Source organism: Chelonoidis abingdonii, chromosome 3 (assembly GCF_003597395.2).
Source record: "Chelonoidis abingdonii isolate Lonesome George chromosome 3, CheloAbing_2.0, whole genome shotgun sequence".
NCBI classification, from domain to species: domain Eukaryota; kingdom Metazoa; phylum Chordata; order Testudines; family Testudinidae; genus Chelonoidis; species Chelonoidis abingdonii.
Genome location: NC_133771.1, coordinates 69,192,762 through 69,216,638, shown reverse-complemented (window position 1 = coordinate 69,216,638; position 23,877 = coordinate 69,192,762). Strand labels below are relative to the sequence as shown.

The 23,877-nt window shown below is 42.3% G+C and overlaps 1 protein-coding gene across 4 annotated transcripts in view; it reads left to right on the top strand.

The window, feature by feature from the left end:
• The first annotated feature begins 7,972 nt into the window (after nt 1–7,972).
• The window catches only part of SNX14 (sorting nexin 14), a 77,009-nt gene continuing 61,104 nt past the window's right edge, over nt 7,973–23,877 (top strand). For 3 of the 4 annotated variants that reach the window (XM_032805250.2, XM_032805249.2, XM_032805251.2), the window contains exons 1-6: nt 7,981–8,220; nt 10,451–10,571; nt 11,373–11,449; nt 11,558–11,636; nt 15,311–15,354; nt 18,718–18,805. In XM_032805250.2, the coding sequence (XP_032661141.2) occupies nt 8,075–8,220; nt 10,451–10,571; nt 11,373–11,449; nt 11,558–11,636; nt 15,311–15,354; nt 18,718–18,805 (555 nt within the window). In that variant the 5' untranslated portion in view covers nt 7,981–8,074. Of the gene's footprint in view, nt 8,221–10,450; nt 10,572–11,372; nt 11,450–11,557; nt 11,637–15,310; nt 15,355–18,717; nt 18,806–23,877 lie in introns of all 4 variants that reach the window. The other variant, XM_032805248.2, reaches the window with a different exon arrangement.

Here is a 23,877-nt window from a genome sequence, read left to right as displayed (position 1 = left end):
CTTAAACTGATCATACTGATGCAAGCTAAACCAACATTGAGGGTTAATCCAGTATAACTATTTATTTTATATTAAATGTTTAACTTAATTTAATGTAGACCTTTTCTAGAGGCTAACAAAGGCTGAAACTAGTTTCCAGTATAAAGCCATGTTCTAACCACACCTATTGATTTTAGTCTGGAAAATTGGTTTGGTCTGATTGTCAGAGTGAAGGTAATAGTACTTATGTAAGGCTTGAAGACTCATTGTTTTGTGTTACATGTGACTTGAAATAAAGCCTGATTTCAAATATTATGTAGAATTTAAAGAGAGGGGACTACTCGATCTAGTCTGACTGTATAGTTCACAGCTCATTAACTCAATTTATCTCTACTACAGAGCCCATAATAGGCCTTGTATTTAGCTTAAGTAGACTTTCCAGAAAGGCATCCAGTATTTATTTGGAGAATCCACCACTTCCCTATGTAATTTGTTCTAATGGTTAGTCACCTTCACTTAAAAATGAGCTCCTTATTTCCAATTTGTGGTGGTGTAGCTTTAGCTTCCATCCATTGATTCTTATGGCTTTTGCTGCTAAATTAAGGAGCCCTTTAGCGTATCCAGTATTTTGTCCTGGGGAAGGTACCCCACTCTTTCTATAGAATTCTATTTCCTCATGCTCAACTAGCTAGTTAGTGCCCCTTTGACCTATAAGCCACATTTCCTCAAATGTATCCACTACATGAAATGGGTTTTAAGTAAAGCTGATTACTTTAGATGGCTATATCCTATCCTACTTCCATTCATGTACATAAGATTGTTTTGCCATTGACTTCACTTACCTGCAAGCAGAATACAACCCTGCAGATCTTTGGCTGTCACGCAGGCAGAAGATATCCACCCTCAAAAGGAAACTTGTCACCATTCCTTCCCTTCAACTTACTTGGCATCTGCCTTCTTCTAACCTATAAGTAGGTATTTGTGGCCAATTTCTAGCAATATAGAGAGCAGGGCTGGCTCCAGGGTTTTTGCCGCCCCAAGCAGCGGGAGGAGAAAAAAAAAAAGCTGTGATCAGCAGCAGCTCCCCTGTGCTGCTTTTTCTTCAGGGGCAGGTCCTTCCCTCCAAGAGGGACCTGCTGTCCCTTCCCCTTGGCAACCTCAAGTACTTGCTTACTGAGCTGGTGCCTGCTCTGCAGAGACCATGGAAAGAAAGGAGTATGTACCAGCTGCGTGCAGCTCACTAGTGCAGCACTTGAACACAAGCAGTGGTGGCTTACTATAGTCAATGTAGTCATATAAGAGTGAGGTCTGGACTGTGCAATCTTTGAGTCACTCACAAATCACAATACTACTTCAGCATAGAGGTGAATGGTCAGCTAGAGGAAGACAAGGTAGAAGAAACAGAGCACCTTGGTCCTTTTTCCATTCTCCCCATGCCTCCAGCTGCAAGGAAAACTCCCTGGAGGGGCTAGTTACTGGATAAATAAGGCTTATACAGAAAGGCTTAAGAGCCATTTGCTTTCAGAATCTCCATGTTGTAAACAGAGTATAAATCCCTATTATTATACAGGGCAGCTGACAAGGGATTGAATTCCAACCTAGTATCTGTCGGTAACAAAATCCTGCTACTCATCTGCTACTACTTTCTCACTACCAAAACTGGTAATATTGACACCTGAGCTGGCATTTACAACAGAAGCCCCAAACTCCATCCATCCATGTTGTCAGAAGTTGCTACTTCTCTCATACCAATCTCTGTACCAAGAATACTAGAAGGAGTGGGTGCCAAGAGTAAATGAGTACTGACACTACCACCTTTAGAACACATCTACTCCTCTCCTCCTGCCCAATATTCCACCATAAAAACAGAGATCAGGAAACGGTTCACCTGAGATGAGGGCCACTCATTTCTAAGCATCAGCTTATCCTCCATACCTCTGGCACTGATCTAAACAGTCCAACCAGCCCTACCTTTTACAATCTTGTACCATGGTGATTCTGGGTTTACTGACATCCACCCTCAAAACTGTCTAGAAGTAGATCTCCCTCTCACTCATTGTGCAAGCAAAGGTTGCACAATTCTGTAATTTCAATACTCCTTTCTGAGACCGCCCAAGACCCAGGCCTTAAGATAGTTAGAGGGCCACATGAGGAAGAGGCAGGTTCCAAAGCTCTAGACCAGAATAGGCCAATCTCTACTCAAAGATCCCTCATCATCATTGCCTGATGAAGTACTCTCCTCTGCTCCAACAACAGCTGACATGATTTTAGACCTTTTCAGGAACTGCTTACTAGGTTAGCAATACCTATTAAAAGCATACTGGGACCCCCATAAATCTCTGGCATACTTCAGCTGCTTTAGTCCACACTTGCCAAGCAAGCAGATTTCAAGCTATGCAGAAAAGATTTGAATAATTTTACTCTCAACTTGAGTCATAGATCCCTGCTGGTCTCAGCAGTCCACGAGAAATCCAAACCAGCTTGCCCAATGAAGTCTACTCCCACAGACAGCCCCTAAAAAGCTCAACATCTTTGTGGGAAAAGGCTTATTCCACTGACTCACTCTAGTTGTGACTAGCAAATTAGCAAGCACTATTTGATCAGTATGAAAAACTGTGACAAAGCAACCCTTTATGTCTAACTTCAAGATGCTAGTGAGCCACTTAAGGCAATAATATCTGAAGGTCAGTTAGTGGTAAAAACATGCAAGCAGCCATGGATGCTTTGGTTATGGCAATTAGATCCATGGCCATGGTAGTCACAATGAGGAACGTGTTGTGGCTATAAATGTCAGGTATCCCAAAGGAGATACAAAATAACATTGAAGACTTGCTCTTTGAAGGCACAGACTTATTTAACACTTGTTCTGAAGATGATTTGCATTCACTGAAGGATTCCAGAGCTGCTTGACAATCCCTTGATATTTATAGTCTGGGCCTCCAGGAAAAAAACCCTTCAAATATCTAAGACAGACCAGTCAGAACACCCACCATTCTTAACAACAACCTGCTGATTATCCTAAGGAAGAAGCCTAGGTTATCCCAAAGGGGAGTACTATCATCTGCAGCACTAGCCATCCTGCTTTATCATCCAGGCACCAGGCTTGACATACAGGAAGTCACAACTCAGCCAGTACATAACCAGACCCCCCCCCCCCCTCTGCAAACCTTCAGATGCTGCCTTTCTTTATTTTCTCCATCTTACACTGGAAGTACTAATGACAAATGGGCACAATAAGTCACCTCCCAAGAGTATGCTCTTCAATTCTTGTCCCTCCTCTTTCATTTGGTCTCTCCACAACACCAAGAGTTTTCACAAAGTGCTTACCAGTGCTAGCAACCAGGGCCGACTAGAGAGGGAGGAAGCCGGTACAAATTACTGGGGCCAGCGGTCCGAAAGGGGATCCAGGGCCCAGCTTCGTCGGCCCTGTTTAGCCAGTCCGCCCTTGCTGGGAGGCCCGAAATTTTTTTTCACCGGGGCCCGAACCCACTCTTGGCAGCCCTGCTAGCAACACATCTGGACATAGGGTGTTCATGTCTACCCATACCTAGATGACTGGCTAATCAAAGGCATTCCCTCAACAGGAGTTCTCCATGGCCCTTGATTCTTTCTATTCAAAGAGAAACTATAGCAAATTATCCATCACAAATGAGAATTCATTAGAGCTCTAATGATTCCAAACCAGCAAATGCATACCTTTCTCAGGAGATATTTCAGTCTATCCGGACAATAATATTCACCATCAAACTAATTCCATCTATCACATTAAGAACTTGCCTCAAACTTTTAGGCCACATGACAGATTGCATTTATATGATGTTGCTAGCCAGACTATTATAGGGATAGCTGAGGGTTGGGGGGTATTGCCCTTCAAGACATCAGATGTTCATGCATGCTGTAGTTTCAGTTAATCTAGCACTCAACTTGTGGACAGACTGTCAAAATACCTTCAAAGGGGACCCAACCTTCTCCATGTATAAAGTCATCGATCACAGATGCTTCCAGTACAGCGTGTGTGCTCACCTGGACCAATGTCAGATACATGGTCTAAGCAACAGATAAGACATTTGTGTGTGGTCTCAGGACATTCAGGCTAGTATGCAAAACTTTCCATTCAGCCTTAAAGAATTTCGCCATATTAGCCCTCAGCACATTGGCATGGTATTGAGACAATAGTGTTTGTGCAAACAAGTAAGGAGGTGCTTGTTCATTGTTTGTATGCGAAGAGGCAGTCACATTTTAGAAATGGTATCAAGTCCACTGGATAACTCCAAAAGACCTTCATTTCCTGGCACTCAACAATTTAGCAGATTTTCTCATCATTCATGCATGATCTTTGAAGGGTTCCATCAGACTAATATTCCACCAGTGTGTTACCCCTATCCTGGATCTAATTGCCACAAGAGAACACAAAATGCCCCATGTTTTGTTCCGGGGTGGTACTTACAAGGTACTTTTCTCATCTCCTGGACTCAAAGTCTCACACAGTCAACTTGTGTAACTCGTTGCCAGGGGATGCTGTGAAGGCCAAAACTATAATGCAAAAAATGTACTAATACATATAATTGCTCTCCCCTTTCATCGTTAACTCAAATAATTAAAGTGAAATTTTTTTTAACTCCCACCCAAAAAAAACCCACCAAAAAACCTACAAACTACTTTGATTACTAGTTTCAACCTGAAAGGACAGCAAAGGGTTCTTAAAAAATTTAACAAGAAAAAAAAAAAAAAGAGAAAATTCCGCATCTGGCTGACTTTAAGGAGTCCTATGACCTGATTTCCCCCCTCTGTCTCCCAAGCTGCAAGCATAGAGGTGTTCCTTAAGCACCTGCGTAAAAAGATTTACTAAAGCTGTCCCCTTGTTTACTGGTAAACAGGTAGTGCTCCTGCATCCTAGGACATTACTCTATGGAAACATTTTAAAATACAGTTGTCTTGGGATGTCAGTATCTTATTTGCTCATAAATTCTTGTAGAAAGCAAATTCTAACTGTGTACCCCTTTGTGTGATAGTGTAAGGGCTGAAATCTAGCAGAACTACTTATTTTGTTGAATGTTTGTGGGATTAGAGGGGCATGCATGGCTGTCTGCAGCAATGAGGGATGGGAAGAAGTGGAAGAGAAGCAGCTTGCTGAGGTGCATGTGATCGCTGTGTGTAATTGGACAAAAATGGGTAAGAAAAACACTCTACTTCTGAGACAGTATGGGCTATAAATACTCAGCATCTCCTCACCGCCAGCTAGGTTACATACACAAAATCTGTTTACTTGATTTTGTGGGGCTGATAAAGATTTCACTTATTCACAAGTGGGATTAGTGAACACTTGTAAACTTTAAGGAAAGTTTCTAAATCATACTTCATATTCTAGGACTGACTCTTTTGTGTGAGCTTGAAGAAATTAAACTTTTGCCTCTTAGATGACAAGTTATTTGTAATCCCAGAAATTTATAGGTACACAAACACAGTTCTTAATGCATTTTAATTAAGGAGGCAGTATAGACCAATGACTAAGACACTGAAGTAAAGTTAAGAACTGATTTCTGTTCCTACCTCTGATACTGGTTTGCTATGTGATTTTGGGCATGTGACTTCCCTCTGTCCCTCAATATTCCCTTTTGTAAAATGAGGATGATACTTCTTATCTTCATAAAGCACTTTGACAGCTATGGCTAAAAAGCCCAATATAAGGGGCTAAGTAATTTAACATATAATAAAACTAAGAGCACAAAAAAACCCTTCCCTCTGTGCAAGAGCAGTAGAGATAGGGAAGGCGTAGGAAGACAATGGGAAATAAATGCTTCTCCTGTGACCCTGGGTAGCAGATCACATACCACTTGTTTTGCATATAGCTAGTCAGACATAGTTTTTCTTAATAAAACACACACGTTACTAACATGGATAGTGACATGTAATCTTTTAGCAGCAGCTCCTACAGCAATTCAATCCCATACTCGGATTTTTGCCAAACCTGAAAAAGATCAACATACCAAATTGTGACACTTCACCTGCTGTTGAGATCAATAAAAGCTTTGTATTTTATGGCAGACGGATATGCTGGAGAAATATTTAAAGCCATCTTCATCTTCAGTCACCTAGATGTTGATATAAGCAGGATTTTTCATGAATGACTTGACTTTATCACTAGATTTAAAAACATGGCTCTTATATTGCATGTGAGGGTTCTCAGTGCACTTATTGGTCTCTTACCCAAGTGTGTCCCCAAGGCAATAAGAAAGAATATTAAAAATAGCACCTGCTTCTTAGCCAGTCAAGGAGTGAGCAGAAGAAGCCAGTCCTCCTGAAGCAGATCTTTTGCAAGACAATCCAACTGTTCCTGTGCACATCCTAGATGAAGACTTGTTCAGGAGTTCATGTCTTTTTTGGTTTGTTTCCCCATAACTTTCTGGTTGAAGTTTACCTTTGATTTATCTTCACCTAAACAATGATTTGTACCATCATCTCTCTCAATTTCATGGTAACTTAGTAAGTACAGATGTGCATTCAATTAATATTAGAAAGTCTATGACTTACTTTGCAGCTAACAGTAGTTATTAATGTGAGCTTGACCTTAAAATTTAGCTACTATGACCTAAAAATTATTTTACAGACTTATTTTGCCTTAGAGACAACAGCATAAACTATGCATTCACCAGCTAATTTCCATCCTACAAAATATTTTTCAAGCGACCCTCGCCCCCCCCCCCCCAAGTACTTATTCTGCAAATAAGGGTTTGAGAAGCTGGAATACACTATTTGTATTTCATTACTCCCCTGATTAATCAGCTTCTTCAGTTCAGTCACCATATGCACACACCACTTTAATAAGATATAGCAGATACAGTTTCCAAATGCCGCAGGCTAGAGATCCCTGCTGCATTAGAACGTGAGTAATCATAACTCTATGTAAGCATTCTGCCATCAGGGATCTTCTATTTCCAGGGCTTGGGACAGCATGTTACACAGTAGGGCTTGAAATGTCACCTAGGTTGGTCACTGGCCACTTCCTGGAAAGGATCTTTTCATGCATAAGATACAACGGGAGTAGTTCTTACCCCAAATCAGACTTAGTTTAAAACTCTTCTAAACTGCTGCCTTTTTTTCCTCAATAGCTGGTTCAAGAAAATGTCAAATTTGAAAAATAAAACCATTCACCCCCAGTGAAACTAGAGCACTAACGGGACTCCCCAAACACCAATCTCCCCCCACGGGGATGCCTCAAGCCAAGAATCTAGATGGCTCCTAACGGGAACAAAATGCAAAAAAGGGGGAAAGTATCACAGGAAACAGTAACGGCCGACACTCGGTACCGGCTCGCAGAGCTGGCCGCGCGTGGTCCGAGGCTGCTGACAGGGGGATGATTAAGAAAGGGAAGCGGGTCGGTTTCCCCTGCTCCTCCCCCAGCCCTGTTTCCACCGGGCCACCTCCCGGACCCCCGCACACGCCACAACAGTATCCGCCACCGCGACGGCCTTGCTCCCGCTACTTCGCGCCACAGCGCAGAATTTGCCCCCTGCGCCGGGCCCGTTGCCCAGGCGTCGCTACGATCGCCCCGCTTCTCGCTGCAAGGCCGGCCCGGCCCGGCCCGAGCCCGGCTGGCTAGGGGAGCAGGCCGCTTCTCCCGCGCTAACCGGCTCCCCGCCGCCGGGCTGAGCCCGCACCTCCCGCCCGCGCAGCCACCTTGAGGGCAGCCCAAGCCTCGCCCCGACTGCTGCGGTGGGGCTGAGGTGTTCGCGGCGGCGGCGCGCAGCCAACGCGGCCCCGGGGCAGCAGGACCTATCCACCCCTAGGGGTACGCCGGGGCCGGGGCTGGGGCCGGGGCTGGGGCCGGGGCCACTCGGCTCGACGCTCATTATCGGAGCTTTGCCATCCGCCTCCAGCCCGGCTGGGTCCTAGCGCCGCGCCGTGCCCCGCCCCCATCACTATGGCGCCGGCGCTCCGAGCTTCACGGACGCGACGCACGATAATACAATCACGTGGCGGTGGAATCACGTGACAAAGAGCGGAAGCGGCGCTGCGATTCCCTCTTCTTCTCCCCACTGTGTGGGTTCGAGGGTCCCCGCGCTGGGTGCGCCGCGCCCCTCCCCCGCTGGTGGCGATGGGGTGGGGGTGGGTGCGCGCGGCGGGCGAGAGGCTGAGGCAGCGCGCGCGGGGGCTGGAGGCGCTGCGGGAGACCTGCCGCCAGTACCCGCTGTTCTGCTGTATCCTGCTGGGACTCAGCGCGGCCACCCTCCTGCTCAACCGGTAACAGCCACCGCCTGGGCCCGCGTCCGTCCCGCTGGTTCCCTGCTGCCCGCCCCCTTCCCAACAGCCGGCGGCGGCGACCTCCGAGCGGCCGTTGCTGGGGACGACGCGGAAGGGTGTAGGGGGGAGGCCGGTCCCGGGGCAGAGCAGGGCCGACGCTCCCCTGCTCGTTGGCCGGGGCCCGTGGGGGCTGTTTGCGAACGGCGCTGGGGACAGCTGTCCAGGCCCGGCTGGGGAAGGCGGGATGGGAACTGGCTTCCTCCGTCCCACGGGCTGCGCTGGCAGGAGCTTGCCCGGGAAGAGTGACAGGCGCCCCACCGAGGTAGCTGCGTGGCGCGGTCAGCCTGGCTGCTGTGGCGGGGGCGGGGAGAGGCTCTGACTGCTCAGCCTTACCCCGGTATCCACACAGCCCTGGCACGTTGGGAAGCAGGGAACATGAGGGCTTAGTTCAGATGGTTTCCGGTTTTAGAGGAGAGGCGGCAAACAGCGTCCTCTTCCCTCCCAGAGACAACGTGTTAGCGGCTAGCAATTCAAGGCAAAGTTTATAGGTAGGGGCCAGACTGTGTGGGGAAGAGGGAGCCAGAAAGCGACACCCTCTGCCTTTACCCTTCCATGACCCCAGGCTTGCTTCACATCCCCATTTATACTCTCCTCAGCCAGGAGAGGGAACATCCTTTTTCTTGACCTATCCTGTGAATAAATAACTTTGGGTGTGTGTGTGTCAATATCAGTGTGGTGTTATAGTGCTCACAGCCAGTGATTGCAGAGGCTCACTCTGCTTTTTGGTCGGTCTCCTTTCCTACCTCAATCTCCAGAGTGTGTGCATTACAATCCAGAATAGCAACATACCCATCCCCAAATTATTAAACATAAATTGTATATGGTATGAGGAAGAGTATTTATAAAGTAATGAGTACAGACTTAATAAAGTCCTGGTGCTGATTCTGTGCTGTACAGGGAAGGGCTTTGGAGCTGTGCTTCGGCTCCACTCCAGCTCCAGGCAAAAACCTGCAGCTCCACTGCTCCAGAGTTGCTCTGCGCTCCAGCTCTGGGCTCCGCTCCAAAGCTCTGCAGGACACACATGCTTACTTTTTGCCCTGAGGCATTTTCAGCGTGAGATTTCCTGATAAAACTAGACTTACTGGGAGACTTAGGCCTTATCTACACTGCTACTTTACAGCACTGCAACTTTCTCACTCAGAAAAAATACCCCATCCCCACCCCCGAGCGCTGCAAATTTCAGTGCTGTGAAGTGGCAGTGCAGACAATACACCAGTGCTGGTACCGTGACTACACAGCCACATTAAAGCGCTACCGTAGCTGCACTTTAATGTTGCTAGTGAAAATGTGCCCTTAGAGGAGAGTGCTAGTTTAGGTTTCTTAACATTTGACAAAAAAAAACATTTGACAGCGACATCCAGCACAACTCTACAGGAGGTCATTATGATACTGACTAAAAACTTATTTCAGCATCCATTACTATATTCACTACTTGTTTGAAAAAAAAATGTAAACAATTCCCATAGAGCATCTAAGGTAGAGAGTGCTGTGTCCCTATAAAAAATTAGTATTTAGACTCGCCATCTATCATAGGAGGGTTAAAAAATTCATATTTGAATGCTTAAAAGGTACTATTAAGTAAATGTAAAATATTATATTAACTTATTGGCTTGTAAGTCAATATCAGAACAAGAAGAGATTAAGTGTTATCTAGTCTGAACATAGATCTGCAGGCCAGTACCCACTTCAGAGGTGTTGTGGGGATTAGTTATATTTGTAATATGCTTTGAAATAATGTACTATATTAGTATTGCTGTTTTATTATTCCTGTCTGTGAATGAGTTCACCTTAGATTTACGAACTGACAGCTCCAATCATTGAGATAAGACTCTGCTCATGAACACACAAAGCAGTGGTCCTCAAGCTTTTTGTATTGGTGACCTCTTTCACACGGCAAGCCTCTAAGTGCAACATCTCCCCCTCTCCCAGTGGCTGACTGCAACCCCACCTGGGGCTGACAGCTCACGACCCCCATGTAACCGCTTCTTGACCTCCTGACCTGTTGTGACTCCCAGTTTGAGAACTCCTGAGATAGTTAGGTGATTTTTGGTAGAGTAGTCACTAAAAGAAATACTTATGTTTATATGTTGTTCTGAAAAATTCTGCTGTAAACATACCATATGGTATTGTCTACTTTGTTATACAGGTTTTTTTTCTGTTTGTTTACAAGGTATCTTCACATTTTAATGATCTTCTGGTCATTTGTTGCTGGCATTGTCACATTCTACTGCTCATTAGGACCAGATTCTCTCTTACCAAATATTCTTTTTACAATAAAATATAAACCCAAGGTAAATTTAATTTTTTCTTTGTAGTGTTTGTTTAATTTTTCTCCATTTATTTTGTAGCAATATGTACAAATAGTAATTTTAGAAAATTTTATGCTCTATTAATGTAACAGTGATGAATGCAGTTGATATTAACTTGTAACTTCCTTTAGAGTACAGTCTTCATATACAAATGAAGGCCCTAATCTTGCAAATATTTGGGTTGAACCCAATGGAACTGTTTACATGTGTTAAGTTAAGTAAGTATGTTTGCAGGATTAGGGCCTTATTACTTAAGGGCTTGAAATATGCAGTTGTCAGTGTTGGCAGTTCAACTGCTGCTTGTATCATGCTTTTAGAGTGTCTGTAGTAGTTGCATTTTTTTTTTAATCCTAAACATGCATGATAACATGATGCTTGTAAAAGAGATGCATTTCCTTTGACAAAATGAATTCAGAATATATCTTACTGGCCATACTCAGCCTCCTTTACATGAATTTGAAAGTTTCAGAGCATGAAACATCAATTCTAAATCATCTTTCTGATGAATTTAGAATGTTTTGTGTTGATAAGTTAATTTTAATCTGTAAGTTATTTTCTTAAATTCAATTGCTTCCATTTGGTACTTTACTAACTTAATTATCTTTGTATTCACCCCACATACACTCAAAAAGAAAAAAAGAAAAATCAAGTAATCTGTGATATTTTGTGCAATTTAATTTTACTTTAATCACATACAGTAAAAACAAACTGACTAACGCATAAGTGCATTGAGAGAGAGGATTTTGAAAAACTGAGACTTGTTAAATACTTTCTCTTTCTTAGCAATTAGAACTGCAGGAGCTATTTCCCCAAGGTCACAGCTGTGCTGTATGTGGTAATGTCAAATGCAAAAGGCATAGGTAAGTTAAATATTTGGCATGTCTTATCATAACAGTTGTTACATTTTGTACTTTGGGATGGGAGAACCTTCTGTTAAATGTTGTATTATCTCTCTTGGTTTCTTACAGACCTGCATTGCTTCTGGAAAACTACCAGCCATGGTTGGATCTACAAGTGTCTTCCAAGGTTGATGCCTCTCTCTCAGAGGTAACTGTTATTTAATCATCAATTACTGTTAATTATTTGACATGATTTCAGTGCATTGAAATCCAAAGCAACTAACATTTTGTCATTCAGATTCCTCCTTAAGACTCATCATTACTTTTGGACATCAGGAGTGAGTCCATCACAATTCTTGTAGGTGTTAAAAATATGAAATCAAGGAAGAATAGAGAGATTATACTACTGCTGAATTTTTGCACAGGTGCAACTGCTTCTGGAATATTGTGGTCCATTTTGGTGTCCAAAATTAAAAAAGGATGTTGAAAAATTGGAGAGGTCAGAGAAAAGCCATAAGAACGATTAAAGGACTGGAAAGCATAATGAGACCCTCAGGGAGCTCAATCAGCTTATCTTGTCAGAGAGAGTGTGACGTTCCCCTGGTGTTATCTGGACCAGTGATCTGCTAGGTCACCCCAATCCTCGACTCAGGGAGGCAGCCTTACCCTGCTCTGCTGTGAGAACTCCCACTTCCGGGCTGTTCACACACAACCTCTAGCATGTAATCTGCTCACAGCTATGTGAATGAGTACTTTTGGCCAGTTGCTGCTTGGATTGTGCAACCAAGTGACACTAGCCAATATCTCCAGTCCCAGACACAACCCTAGGAACCTAGGGTTCTGGCTAGCACTGTCCAGTTATGCCTACTGCCCGCTGCAAGCTTATATGAGTTCATCAGTTTAACAAAGAAATTAATATGTACCAGGCTTGTTATCCCAAGGGGAGTCTCGAACACACTTCAAACCAAACACACTGCTTCAGATGGAATAAACAAACAAAATCTCTCTTTTGCACTTAATAAATTTAAGTGATTATAAGTCAAAGCACAAGAAGTCAGATTTGGTCAAATGAAATAAAAGCAAAATGCATTCTAAGCTGATCTTAACACTTTCATTGCCCTTACAAACTTAGATGTTTCTCACCACAGGCTGGCTGGTTGCCCTTCAGCCAGGTTCTCCCCTTTTGATCAGCACTCAGTCGCTTGGTCAGGGTGTCTGTAGATGGATGTGGAAGAGAGAGAGCATGACAAATGTCTCTCCCTTTTATCATGTTCTTTCTTCCTTCTTAGCTTTGCCCCCTTCCCTTTTAGAGTCAGATGAGGATTATCTCATCGTAGTGCCAAACTGACCAAGGGAAGGGGGGTGACTCGCATGATAGTCCAATAGATCCTTTGTTGTCATCTAGGCCAATGTCCTTTTTTCCTGTGAGATTGGACTGGGTTTATTCCATACATGCCCAGATGATGCCCCTCTGCTCCTGGGGAGTTTTGCCTGGGCTTGTTTTAAGCCACGAGGACGCATTTTCAGTCTCATAACTATATTCATGAAATTGCAACCTGTAACATTATTATAACAACAATGCTCAGTGTATCATGAGCCTTCCGAAGACACCCAACATGGCAAACTTTGTATTGGATACTACACAATCATATTATAAGGATGAACATGGGAGTGCAGGGTGTTCCCCCGAGGTACAGTGTGTCACAGGATGAAGGTGTGACTTGATCACAGACTATAAGTACCTAGACGGAGAACAGAAGTTTTATTATAAAAGGGTCTTCAATCTAACAGACAGAGGTATAATAAGAGCCAGTGGCTGGAAGTTGAATCTAGAGAAATTGAATTGAAATAGGGGACAGATTTTTAAATGAGTGTAATTAACTACTGAAACAATTTACCAAGGATTGTGGTGGATTCTCCATCTCTGGCATTTATAAAATCGAGATATGCTCTACTTCAAACAGGAATTAATTCAGGGAAATTGTATGACCCTGTGTTGTATAGGAACGGGAAGTCAGACTAGATTATCACAATAGTGTCTTGGGTCCTTATCTATGAAAATGAGTGCATACTGAAACTGAAGCTCCAAGGTAGGTCCAGGACTGTCATTACAATTCCACCAATACTAAATAATAAAATATTGTCCTTTGTTATCCAATGTTTGTTCCAGTGTACTCTATTGTGCACTCTATTGTGACCTAAATTTAGATTAAGTTCTCTAAAACGTTTGTTTATGGGAAGGAGCCAGCATGTTTTTGGGTTCTTTAAAATAATAAATAGTACCAGTAATTAAGATGTGCCATGATTACCCACAGAAGTTATTTATTACCTATCGCCTAGAGTTATTTCCTTCCTAAATGTGAGTGCATATTTAAAAAAATAAAATATTGCAGTTTCTTATGCAATAGCTGACTTTTTTTTACAGCATCCTGACAATGCACAATGAGTATCTTGAGAGCAGAATGAGTTGAAGAGCTCTGATTAGCAAACATATTAGTGCTTGTAGTTCAATTCCATCAAGAGATTAACATATGTAGAACCTTTTTTAAGAAGTACATCTTTTTGGAAATAAATGCAGTGAGAATATGCTGGAGGATGGTGGTGTATGGTATTCAGAGTTGCTGTTTGTATGGCAGTACTTCATCCACGTGCCTTGAATCATGAAACTGTATTACAGCCCTCACTACTCCAGTTAAGTGTGAAAGAAGACAGAATGGAGAAGACTTGGTGCTGGAGTGTGGCATGACTTTCCACGTTTCTCCTGTAAACTCTGGGTTATAGAATGATGCTGCAACTCATGTAAATTGCATGAAATCTGCTGTCCCATTCATCTTGGACTGAGTTCAAGATGTGATATGTAATGTGGTTTTAAATGTTACAAGTTGCATAAAATGAATCTAACTGAAAAATTACTTACTTGAATTATCTACCAATAATATATTTACAGTGTAGGTTTACTTAGCTCTTGATCAATGCACTTATGAGACTTTGTGGCATAAACTATGCCAATGTGTCGTTGTGAAAGAGCTGATCAGAGATGTCAGTAGCCAGCATCACAAAAGAAAATGCTGTTCCTGGTTCAGAACTCCTATCATTACAAATTTATCATTAGTTTTCTGTTTTTTGTTTAAAAATTTTTGGTTCCATGTTGTTAAAGAAGAAACCTAGGGGATAATGTTTTGTTTTACTTGGGCAGGAGGGGAGGGATGGTTCTTTCACCTGTCAGTCCAATTCATCCCTACGTCAGTTTGATTGACAAACACTTTATAAGGCATCATATTATGTAACATGGTCAGACTGGGCCCCTGAGGCAATCCAGAATGCAGCAGCGGCATGGCTGGGTATGTTCTCTATCACTTGGGATCAGCTGCTCTTCTCAGAGGCAAAGATCATCTTGGCCATCCGATTACTGCTTTCTAATTCTCTCCTCCTATTGATTGCACATTAACTTTCCAAGGTCTCACTTTCTTTCAGTCGATCCCCAGGCTCACTACTCTTGCTTGCTATTGAATGCTTCATTCTTAGACCTATACTCTCATAGTTCCTCTTCCTGGCAGCCTTGGTCCCTTTTTGAAGGCCCACAGAAAGCTCGTCCTACAGAGAGCATTTGACTGTATGGCTTTCAGCTTTACAGTGTTTGCTTAGAAATATGTTCTTCCTCTTCTTCAGATGTCTTCCCCCTTCCTTTTTTTTAACATATTCTTTTCTAGCCAATGCATTTTGTTTCTCCATCTTTAATCTCTTGTCGTTTTAGAGTTATAATGTACATGTTTAGTGAGGTTAGAAAAGATGTTTGTGTATTTTTTCTTTCAGCTCTTCGAACAAGTATGTAGAATAAATATATCCCTTACTTTGTAATGTGATTGTCTTTGTTCTACACAGGTGCTTGAACTGGTGCTGGAAAATTTTGTTTATCCATGGTACAGGTATGAGTTTTCTACAAATATTACTTTTTCTTCTAATAATAACCCCTCATTCAAAACAGTTTAGTGGAAACAGTCCTTTGCAAAATACATATTTAGTTTTTGTTAAAAATAATAAAATACAAAGGTTTTTTTTTACTTTCTCAGTTTGTGTTATCACCTTACTTTGTTTTATATCTTATTAGTTAAGTAGAGTGGATCAATTTGTTCTAAAATTTAAAATATTACAAAGATTTTTGTGAAATTTGTATTGAAATTATAAAAACCCTTTGTATCTTAGTGAGGCTTTCCTGGAAAAAGACCCATTTTTGCTGCAACCATAATAAGAGGTTCAGAAACTGTAAGAACTTTAAAAAGCCTCTTTTATGAGTTTGTGATTCTAAACCAGGGTGGCCAGCCAGTGGCTCCGGAGCCATATGCGGCTCTCCAGAAGTTAATATGCTGCTCCTTGTATAGGCACCGACTCTGGGGCTGGAATACAGTTGCCAACTTCCCAGCGTGCCGGGGTATGTGTGCTCACTGCTCAATCCCTGGCTCTGCCACAGGACCTGCCTCTAATCCACCCCTTCCACCCTCTCCCCTGAGCCTGCCGTGCCCTTGTTTCCTCCCCCAGCCTCCTGCATGCCACGAAACAGCTGATCGAGAAGGAGGGGGAGGCACTGATCAGAGGGTCTGTCGGTGGGCAGGAGGTGCTGGGAGCTGATGTGGGGCTGCTGACATATTACTGTGGCTCTTTGGCAATATACATTGGTAAATTCTGGCTCCTTCTCAGGCTCAGGTTGGCCACCCCTGTTCTAAACTATAATTATTCCTCTGACCCTGTATTTCATGTGGTGTCTTAATATAAAAATAAACTGTTTTTGTTTTTTTTGTTTGTTTTTAAAAAGGATGAGATAAGGAAAATACATTCAAGATATGAGCTCAGGGTTTGACCCTGCAAAGATTCTACACATGCTTAATTTTAAGCCTTAATAGTTCTATTGAACTCAGATGAGACTATTCACATGCTTAAAGTTAAGTATGAATATGAATAAGTCTTTGCAAGACTGGGGCCTGTATGGGTTTCTTGTGTTTTGTTTTGTTTTTAACTTTAAAGGTATATTACTCTAAGCACTTTGAAGGAAAATAACTTAAATACATCTCTACCCCAATATAACGTGACCCGATATAACACAAATTCGGATATAACGTGGTAAAGCAGCGCTCCAGTGGGGTGAGGCTGTGTGCTCTGGTGGATCAAAGCAACTTCTATATAACATGGTTTTACCTATAACACAGTAAGATTTTTTTTGGCTCCCAAGGACAGTGTTATATCAGGGTAGAGGTGTATTTCAATTCTTGGTGTATATTAATGCCATGATATAAGGTTATTTTAATTTCTAAAACAAATAAGACACTGGATTTCACCTAATTCAACTCTGAATTTGACTCTCCCTTTCTTAAAGGTGATATTCGTTAAAAGAATCAGTCAGCTACTCTCATCTTTTATTTTACGTTGTCTGTCTTACCCACTAGAAGTTCAGAATTTTTTTTAGAGGCATTCTCTTTATCCAGTTTATTTTTAAATATGACAGATGTCTACATGTCTTCATTTAGTTATGCCTTTGCTTTGAGTGTATCAATATCTATTTGAATATACTGAACAAAGCTATACACTTACCTGCAGGACAGCAGAGGGAGCCTGAGCACTGTGTTGTACGTCACCAAAATGGATAACCTTTGGGTGCTTATTAGCTGAGTAAACTTTAAAGTATATGAAATCCAGAGGACATTTTGCGGAGCTCCTTTTAAATAAAATTTGAGGCCATATAGGTGGCTGTTTTTAATATTTTATAATTTAAAATTGGTGGAGAATCTATCTTTTACGTTACATCAGACTGACGGAGAGAACTTAGATTGAAGATATTTACATTTAAGAATCACAAGTTTCAAAAAAAATTCTTGTGTTGTGCTTAGTACAGTGGGTCCTGGTCATAACTGGGTCCTCTGAACACCTCAGCATAGTGATAATAAAAAGCAGTGAACTAGCACTTCGAGGTGGAGGACTTTTTCTGAAGTTACGGCTTATTGCCTAAAGTCTTGGGGCAATATACAAAAATGGAGAATTATTTTTACTTAAGGGCAAATCATCTCAATATGTTTGACTGTCATTAGGGCAGAATTTGTCTAATGTTCTAGGATTTTTTTCTCTTCCCGTTCCACTCTTCCATCCCTTCTCTCTGTTTGCGTCTTTGGGGAAATCCATTTCTCCCAAACAGGGAAATGAGACCCTAAACAGATACAGCTTTGTAGGAAGGGGCAGCTTTCAATGATGGGACAGGTTTGGAATCTCTTTCTTTCCCAGACTAGAACAGCTGGACAAGAGTTTAGGGTGGGAGAGGATGCTGGGATGACATCTTTCTGTCAGGGAAAGGAGCACAGACTTCCCTGACACCAGGTAGGCCCTTTTAGGCAGGAAAAATGGGAACTGGGCATAACAGGATTTTTTTCCTTGGCCCCACCAGCTGATGCCACCTTTCTACCATCATGCATATTTTGTATATTAGAGCCTACTTGGGAGGGCAATAAGGTCTACTTTTGGTCAATTTTTAACAAATGAAAATTTTAAAAAAATGCTGTATTGTAGGTAACATGCATATTGTATTCTAATTAGAGCTAGTCAAAAAATTTCTGATGAGAAAACTCTTGTCAGAAAATGCTGTTTCCACACAAAATGTTTTCTCGAAATGTACCAATTTCATCTATTTTTTGCAGGAAATCATCAGAACTATGCTACAATATATAAAAGTAGAAACATTTTGATCATTTTGTCAAAACAAAACATTTTGAAATTTCAGACATTCTCATTGGATAGGAATGCAAAATTTCAGTGAGCTCTACTGATAATATTGAAGACTTACTGCATTTTCTTTCAGAAAGCTTTGCAAACATTAATTTAGGCTCACTCCGTCCCACCTAACGGAGTAACTATCTTTTTAAACACACGGGGAAAGTGAATTAGAGGCTATTTGCTCAAAGTCATACAGTTAGTCAATATTAGGACAGGAATTAGAACATAATTCCTGGCTGTTAGTCTTATGCTCCGACCATGCCTCTCAAGTCACACTTAATTAGAAGTGCAAATATATCTACTGTAATTAAGTGTCCATGTGTTTTTATGCTTGAATAGAGGACCAGTCACCAGCTGGCCGTGCCCAGTTTTTGTGCTTTCATTTAGGTTGGAGATAATTCTTATGCTTTCAAGTGCCACTTTTAATGTTTTTATTCTTTCTTTTTATAAATGTCAAATGTGACATGGATGGGTTAAAGCTCAAACTAAATATTTTTCTTGGTTTACTCATCATGATTTGTTTTAAAACTTTGCAGGGATGTAACTGATGATGAGTCCTTCGTAGATGAGCTGAGAGTAACATTGAGGTTTTTTGCATCTGTATTAATTCACAGAATTCACAAGGTAAAAATGGCTTGGAGAGAGAACATGATTTTATATGTAAGAAGTGGTATCTAATGCCAAAGTAAATCTTCTTTCTTTAATTATGTTACCAAAAGAAACGTACTGTATTTTCTATGTAGAATTACATTTGACAGTTTCTTTCTGTTTATGCTTGCTTCCTTCCTCTGAAACTTTTCTCCCATGGTACTGTTGGCCACAGCCCAATCCTATAGAGTCCTTGCAAATGAAAGTCTTTGTTCCCGCTCTTTTAGTAATGCTTTGTGTTAAGACTATCTTCTGTGTTGCATTGGCTGTTTCTAAGGTGATTCATTTTAAGAGAGTAGAAAGAATTACTAGATATTGGGGAGCTGTAGTCCTTGTAGCTACCACCTGGTTCTCCATCTGTGCTTAAGTTCTTTTCTTTAAAGATATTTTTATACTTGTTAAGAGGACAACTGCTTGAAATAGCTCACTCTAAGAATCCCAGTAGGTGTGACTAGTGTGGAGAAGGGACTATGCTAACTTGGAGTCATGATATGTTATAAGTGTTAAGTAAAATTGAGTGATAGGGGTATGTTGCCGAACAAAGACCAATGAGCACATACTCTATATTGGTGGGTGCACAGAAACACAGAGGCTTGGTCTTGGTCTACACTATGTGTTTAAACCGATTTTAGCAGCGTTAAACCGATTTAACGCTGTACCTGTCCACACTACGAGGCCCTTTACATTGATATAAAGGGCTTTTTAAATCGGTTTCTGTACTCCTCTTCGACGAGAGGAGTAGCGCTAAAATCGGTATTACCATATTGGATTAGGGTTAGTGTGGCCGCAAATCGACGGTATTGGCCTCCGAGCGGTATCCCACAGTGCACCACTGTGACTGCTCTGGACAGCAATCTGAATTCAGATGCAGTAGCCAGGTAAACAGGAAAAGCCCCGTGAAATTTTAATTTTTATTTCCTGTTTGCCCAACGTGGAGCTCTGATCAGCACGGGTGGCAATGCAGTCCCAAATACAAAAAGAGTTCCAGCATGGACTGTATAGGAGATACTGGATCTGATCGCTGTATGGGGAGACAAATCTGTTCTTTCAGAGCTCCGTTACAGAAGACGAAATGCCAAAGCGTTTTAAAAAAAATCTCCAGGGGCTACACAAATGGCCTGCGTGACAAGCGTAATGGAAAGCCAACAGAATTCAAAATGGACGCATCATGGAGGGAGCGGAGGGGGTACTGAGGGACTCCAGCTATCCCACAGTCCATACACAGCAGTCCTCCAAAAGCTAATTGCATTCGTTGCTGAAGCTTCCGCTGTGCCTGTAGGTTCAAAACAACACATTGTCGCAGCGTGGTTCAGGGTGTAGCTCGAAGAAGTAGAATGTGTGGAGCGGTCGCGCGGGGTCCCGGGCCGACGCAAGTGTGGAAGAGGAGGGGAAGGCAAAGGGGGAGGGAGAGGGAGGAGGAGTATTTTTGTTTTGTTCTTGACCCTTTTCAATACGTCACCCTTGTGTTCTACTCTGAATGTGCTGGTGGTAGACGCAATGCTGCAGCCAGTGAAGAGCAGGTATCCACTCCTCTCCTCCCTCCCTAGGTGGAAGACAGTACAATATGACTGGGGCTATCCATCAATCACCATCAGCCCCGTGAGTGCGTCCGTGGCTGGCTTGCAGATGGAGGCTGGCCGGGGGGTGCCTGGGTAAAAATAGGAAATGACTCCCGGTCATTCCCAGTAGATGGTAAGCAGAATGCTGGTAATCATCTTTCAATCATAGCAACTGGGGGCTCCCGCAGCTCCATCAGCCCCCTCCCTTTCCTGTGTAAACAAGAAAAGATTCTGTCGTGTTTGGACTGTCATAGCACCGGGAGGCTGCCTCCCCCTCATTTTATCTCACTAACAAGTCACTGTTTCTTCTTCCTGCATTCTTTATAACTTCATGACAGCAATGGGGGGACACTGCCACGGTAGCCCCCCCCCCAGGAAGGTTGGGGGAGGAGGGAAGCAACGGGTGGGGTTGTTGCAGGCAGGGGCACCCCCGTGAATGGAACCATGTAGCTCATCATTAAAATCTGCGGGATCTGACACGGAGCAGCTGTGCTCTCTGATACACTGGTTCTCTAGTACATTTTGCCCCATTATTCAGGCTGGGCGGGGGAGGCGGGAAGGACTGACTCTATTTTTAGAAACCATAAAGGAGGGATTGACTTGGGGAGTTATTCCCAGTTTTGCTTTGTTGCGCCCCCGGCTGATCTCAGCCAGGGGCACACCCATGATAGCAGCAGACAGTACAGAAGGAAGATAACTGTCCGTCTCATTGCCAATTTACGCCTGCAGCAGCCACGGTACAGACACCGACTGATAACCGTCTCTGCTATCAGCAAAAGCAAATGAATGCTGCTGGCTAGCTCTGGAGTATCGCCTCTGTCCGCGAGAAACATCCAGTACACATAAAAACGGTGACTGAACCCCCTAAAAAAAAAAAAAAAAGAACTGAACTCGGAGAAAACTCCTAACAAAGTTGCCGCTGCCTAATGGCGATCTAGCCAGGGGCAAAAATCCAGGGAAAAACGGCCGCTGCGAAATGATTGTCTGCCATTGCTTTCCCGAGGGCGGGGCGGAAGGAAATGACTGATGACATTTACCCCGAACACCCGCGACACATGATTTTTGCCCATCAGCCACTGGACTCCTCAACTCAGAATTCCTAAGGAGTGGGGAGGCGCAGGAAACTATTTGCGTATAGCTTTTACGAGGAACTATGGGATAGCTACGGAATAGCTACCCACAGTGCAACGCTCTGGAAATCGACGCTAGCCTCGGGCCATGGACGCACACCGCCGAATTAATGTGCTTAGTGTGGCCGTGTGCACTCGACTTTATACAATCTGTTTTATAAAACCGGTTTATGTAAAATCGGAATAATCCTGTAGTGTAGACATACCCTTAGACTTCTGTATGGAAACTCCACCTGAACTGTCCATTCAGAACTTTTTTTTTTATTATTAATTTGAATGATCATCAGTTGGCTTCTGAGAAGAGGGAGCAGGATCACAGAGCAGGTGGGAGAGCTGGTCTGCAATCAGGGAGTATTTCCAGACTTTTATAAGATCAGGTTTTCCTTGTGAGAACAAGAAGTGGAGGTATTACCAGATACGACGGATTCGATTGATTTTTTTTTTTTTTTTGTATTTAACCACTGTAAATGTTTAGTGAATTTAAAAAAAAAACAGATTTTTGGAGTTGGAATACATTAGTGGGGTTTTGAAGAGATCTGAAGGGCTCTTGAAATAGAAATATAAAAAACATTCAGCATTTCCCAATATTCACAGGCAAGTGTCCTGAGAGGAAGATTATAGGGGTAAAAGGGCTGTACTGATAACTCAGACACCAGTTTTGAACAAGATGTTTGTCCAGGAAGGGGCATGTTGTGGCAACTTGTATGTGAATTTAGTTCCTGTGATAAATTTGGACTGATCACCCTGTGTCCTTTTAAATAGGTACAGTATGTGCAATGGAAACTTCCTGATGCTCTCTGGTAATATGCCTCAAGTGCCTTTTGCGAGAACTACCACTAAGTACCTCTAGTTGTTGTATGCAGAATAGGAGTTAGAAGCTAGCTCCGTTTCCATGCCCATTCAATGCTGGCCCCTCTGCTGACACAGCTACACAAGGGTGTTATTCCACCTCAGTAACAACTATTAATACATTTTATTTCCTGAGCTACAAGATATACACACATGCTACGTAACTGATGAACAACCTGACTCAATCCTAGCTGAATATCAGATCTGGATGTCTTGCTTGTTAACATTGGTTATGGTACTATAGATGGTTTAAAAGACAATCAGTAAATGCTCTTTGTATTGTAAGCATAAAGGTTTATAAATCAAGCAAATGTGTCAAAATGGAAATGTAGCATAAGTCTTAACATTTTTTAAGAATTTTAATTCATGTAACTTGAGCATACTTGAGTTATTAGTTGACTTGATCTATTGGTATCATACATTGAAAGATAAAATATGATAGTGATAATACCTTACACAGGTAGCTGAAGGAGGTTACATGTGAACTGAAATAATCTAGCATATAACCTCTTTTAAACATGTCCTTTGTGAATTAGAATAATGAAGATCATCCAAATTCCCCCACCTTTCTTGTCAGGAACAAAATATTTATAATATTTTCAGTCAGGCTTGACTGAGAGCAAAAATATATTTGATCTTTTGTGGCATGTAAGCTGTGTAAGTGTTAGATGCTGTGTGGAGAATTGTATGTCTTCACTAGCACTTTTGTCCATAAAACTTTTGTCAATTGAGTTGTGAACCTGCCCCCAACCAATATAAGTTTCACTGATAGAAGCGCTGGTGTGGACAGCGCTATGTCGGCAAGAGACACTCTCCTGCTGACAGAGCTACTACCACTTGTTGGAGTGGTTTAATTATGCCAATTGGAGCGCTCTCTCCTGTTGGCAAAGAGTGGTTAGACAGGAGATCTTACAGTGGTGCAGCTGCAGCAGTACAGCTGTGCCGCTGTAAGGTCTCTAGTGTAGACATAGCCTTAGTAGGTACCAGAGTTTAATCAAAACACATTCCCCTTTATACATTTTTAGTTTATAAATGTTGTATTAAGATTGTATCTGATGTAATATCATTAAACTTATTTTCTGTGTTTTATTGTGCAGAGTTTTGTGAATATCTGTAAATAACACAAATTTAGACAACATCATGATAGATTGAGCTGTATGAATTATGCCTGGGAGATAAGGTTTGTGTACCTGAGTGAGATGACAGAATACTTGGAGCTCACAAAAGTGTAATTCAGAGTGACAAGGTGAGTGAGGTAATGTTTTATTTTACCAACTTCTGTTGATGAGAGAGACATGCTTTTGAGCCACACACAGCTCTTCTTCAGGTCTGGGAAAAGTACTCCCAGCATCACAGCAAAACGAAAGATGGAACAGATTGTTTAGTTAGCACATATTGTAAGGGACCATTCAAGGTAGAATGGCCTGTTAAAAAATCTTTGCAATCGTAGGACAAAAAGAGCCATATAGTCCCTGAAACCTAACCACCAGATACTGATCAAACCAGTAGT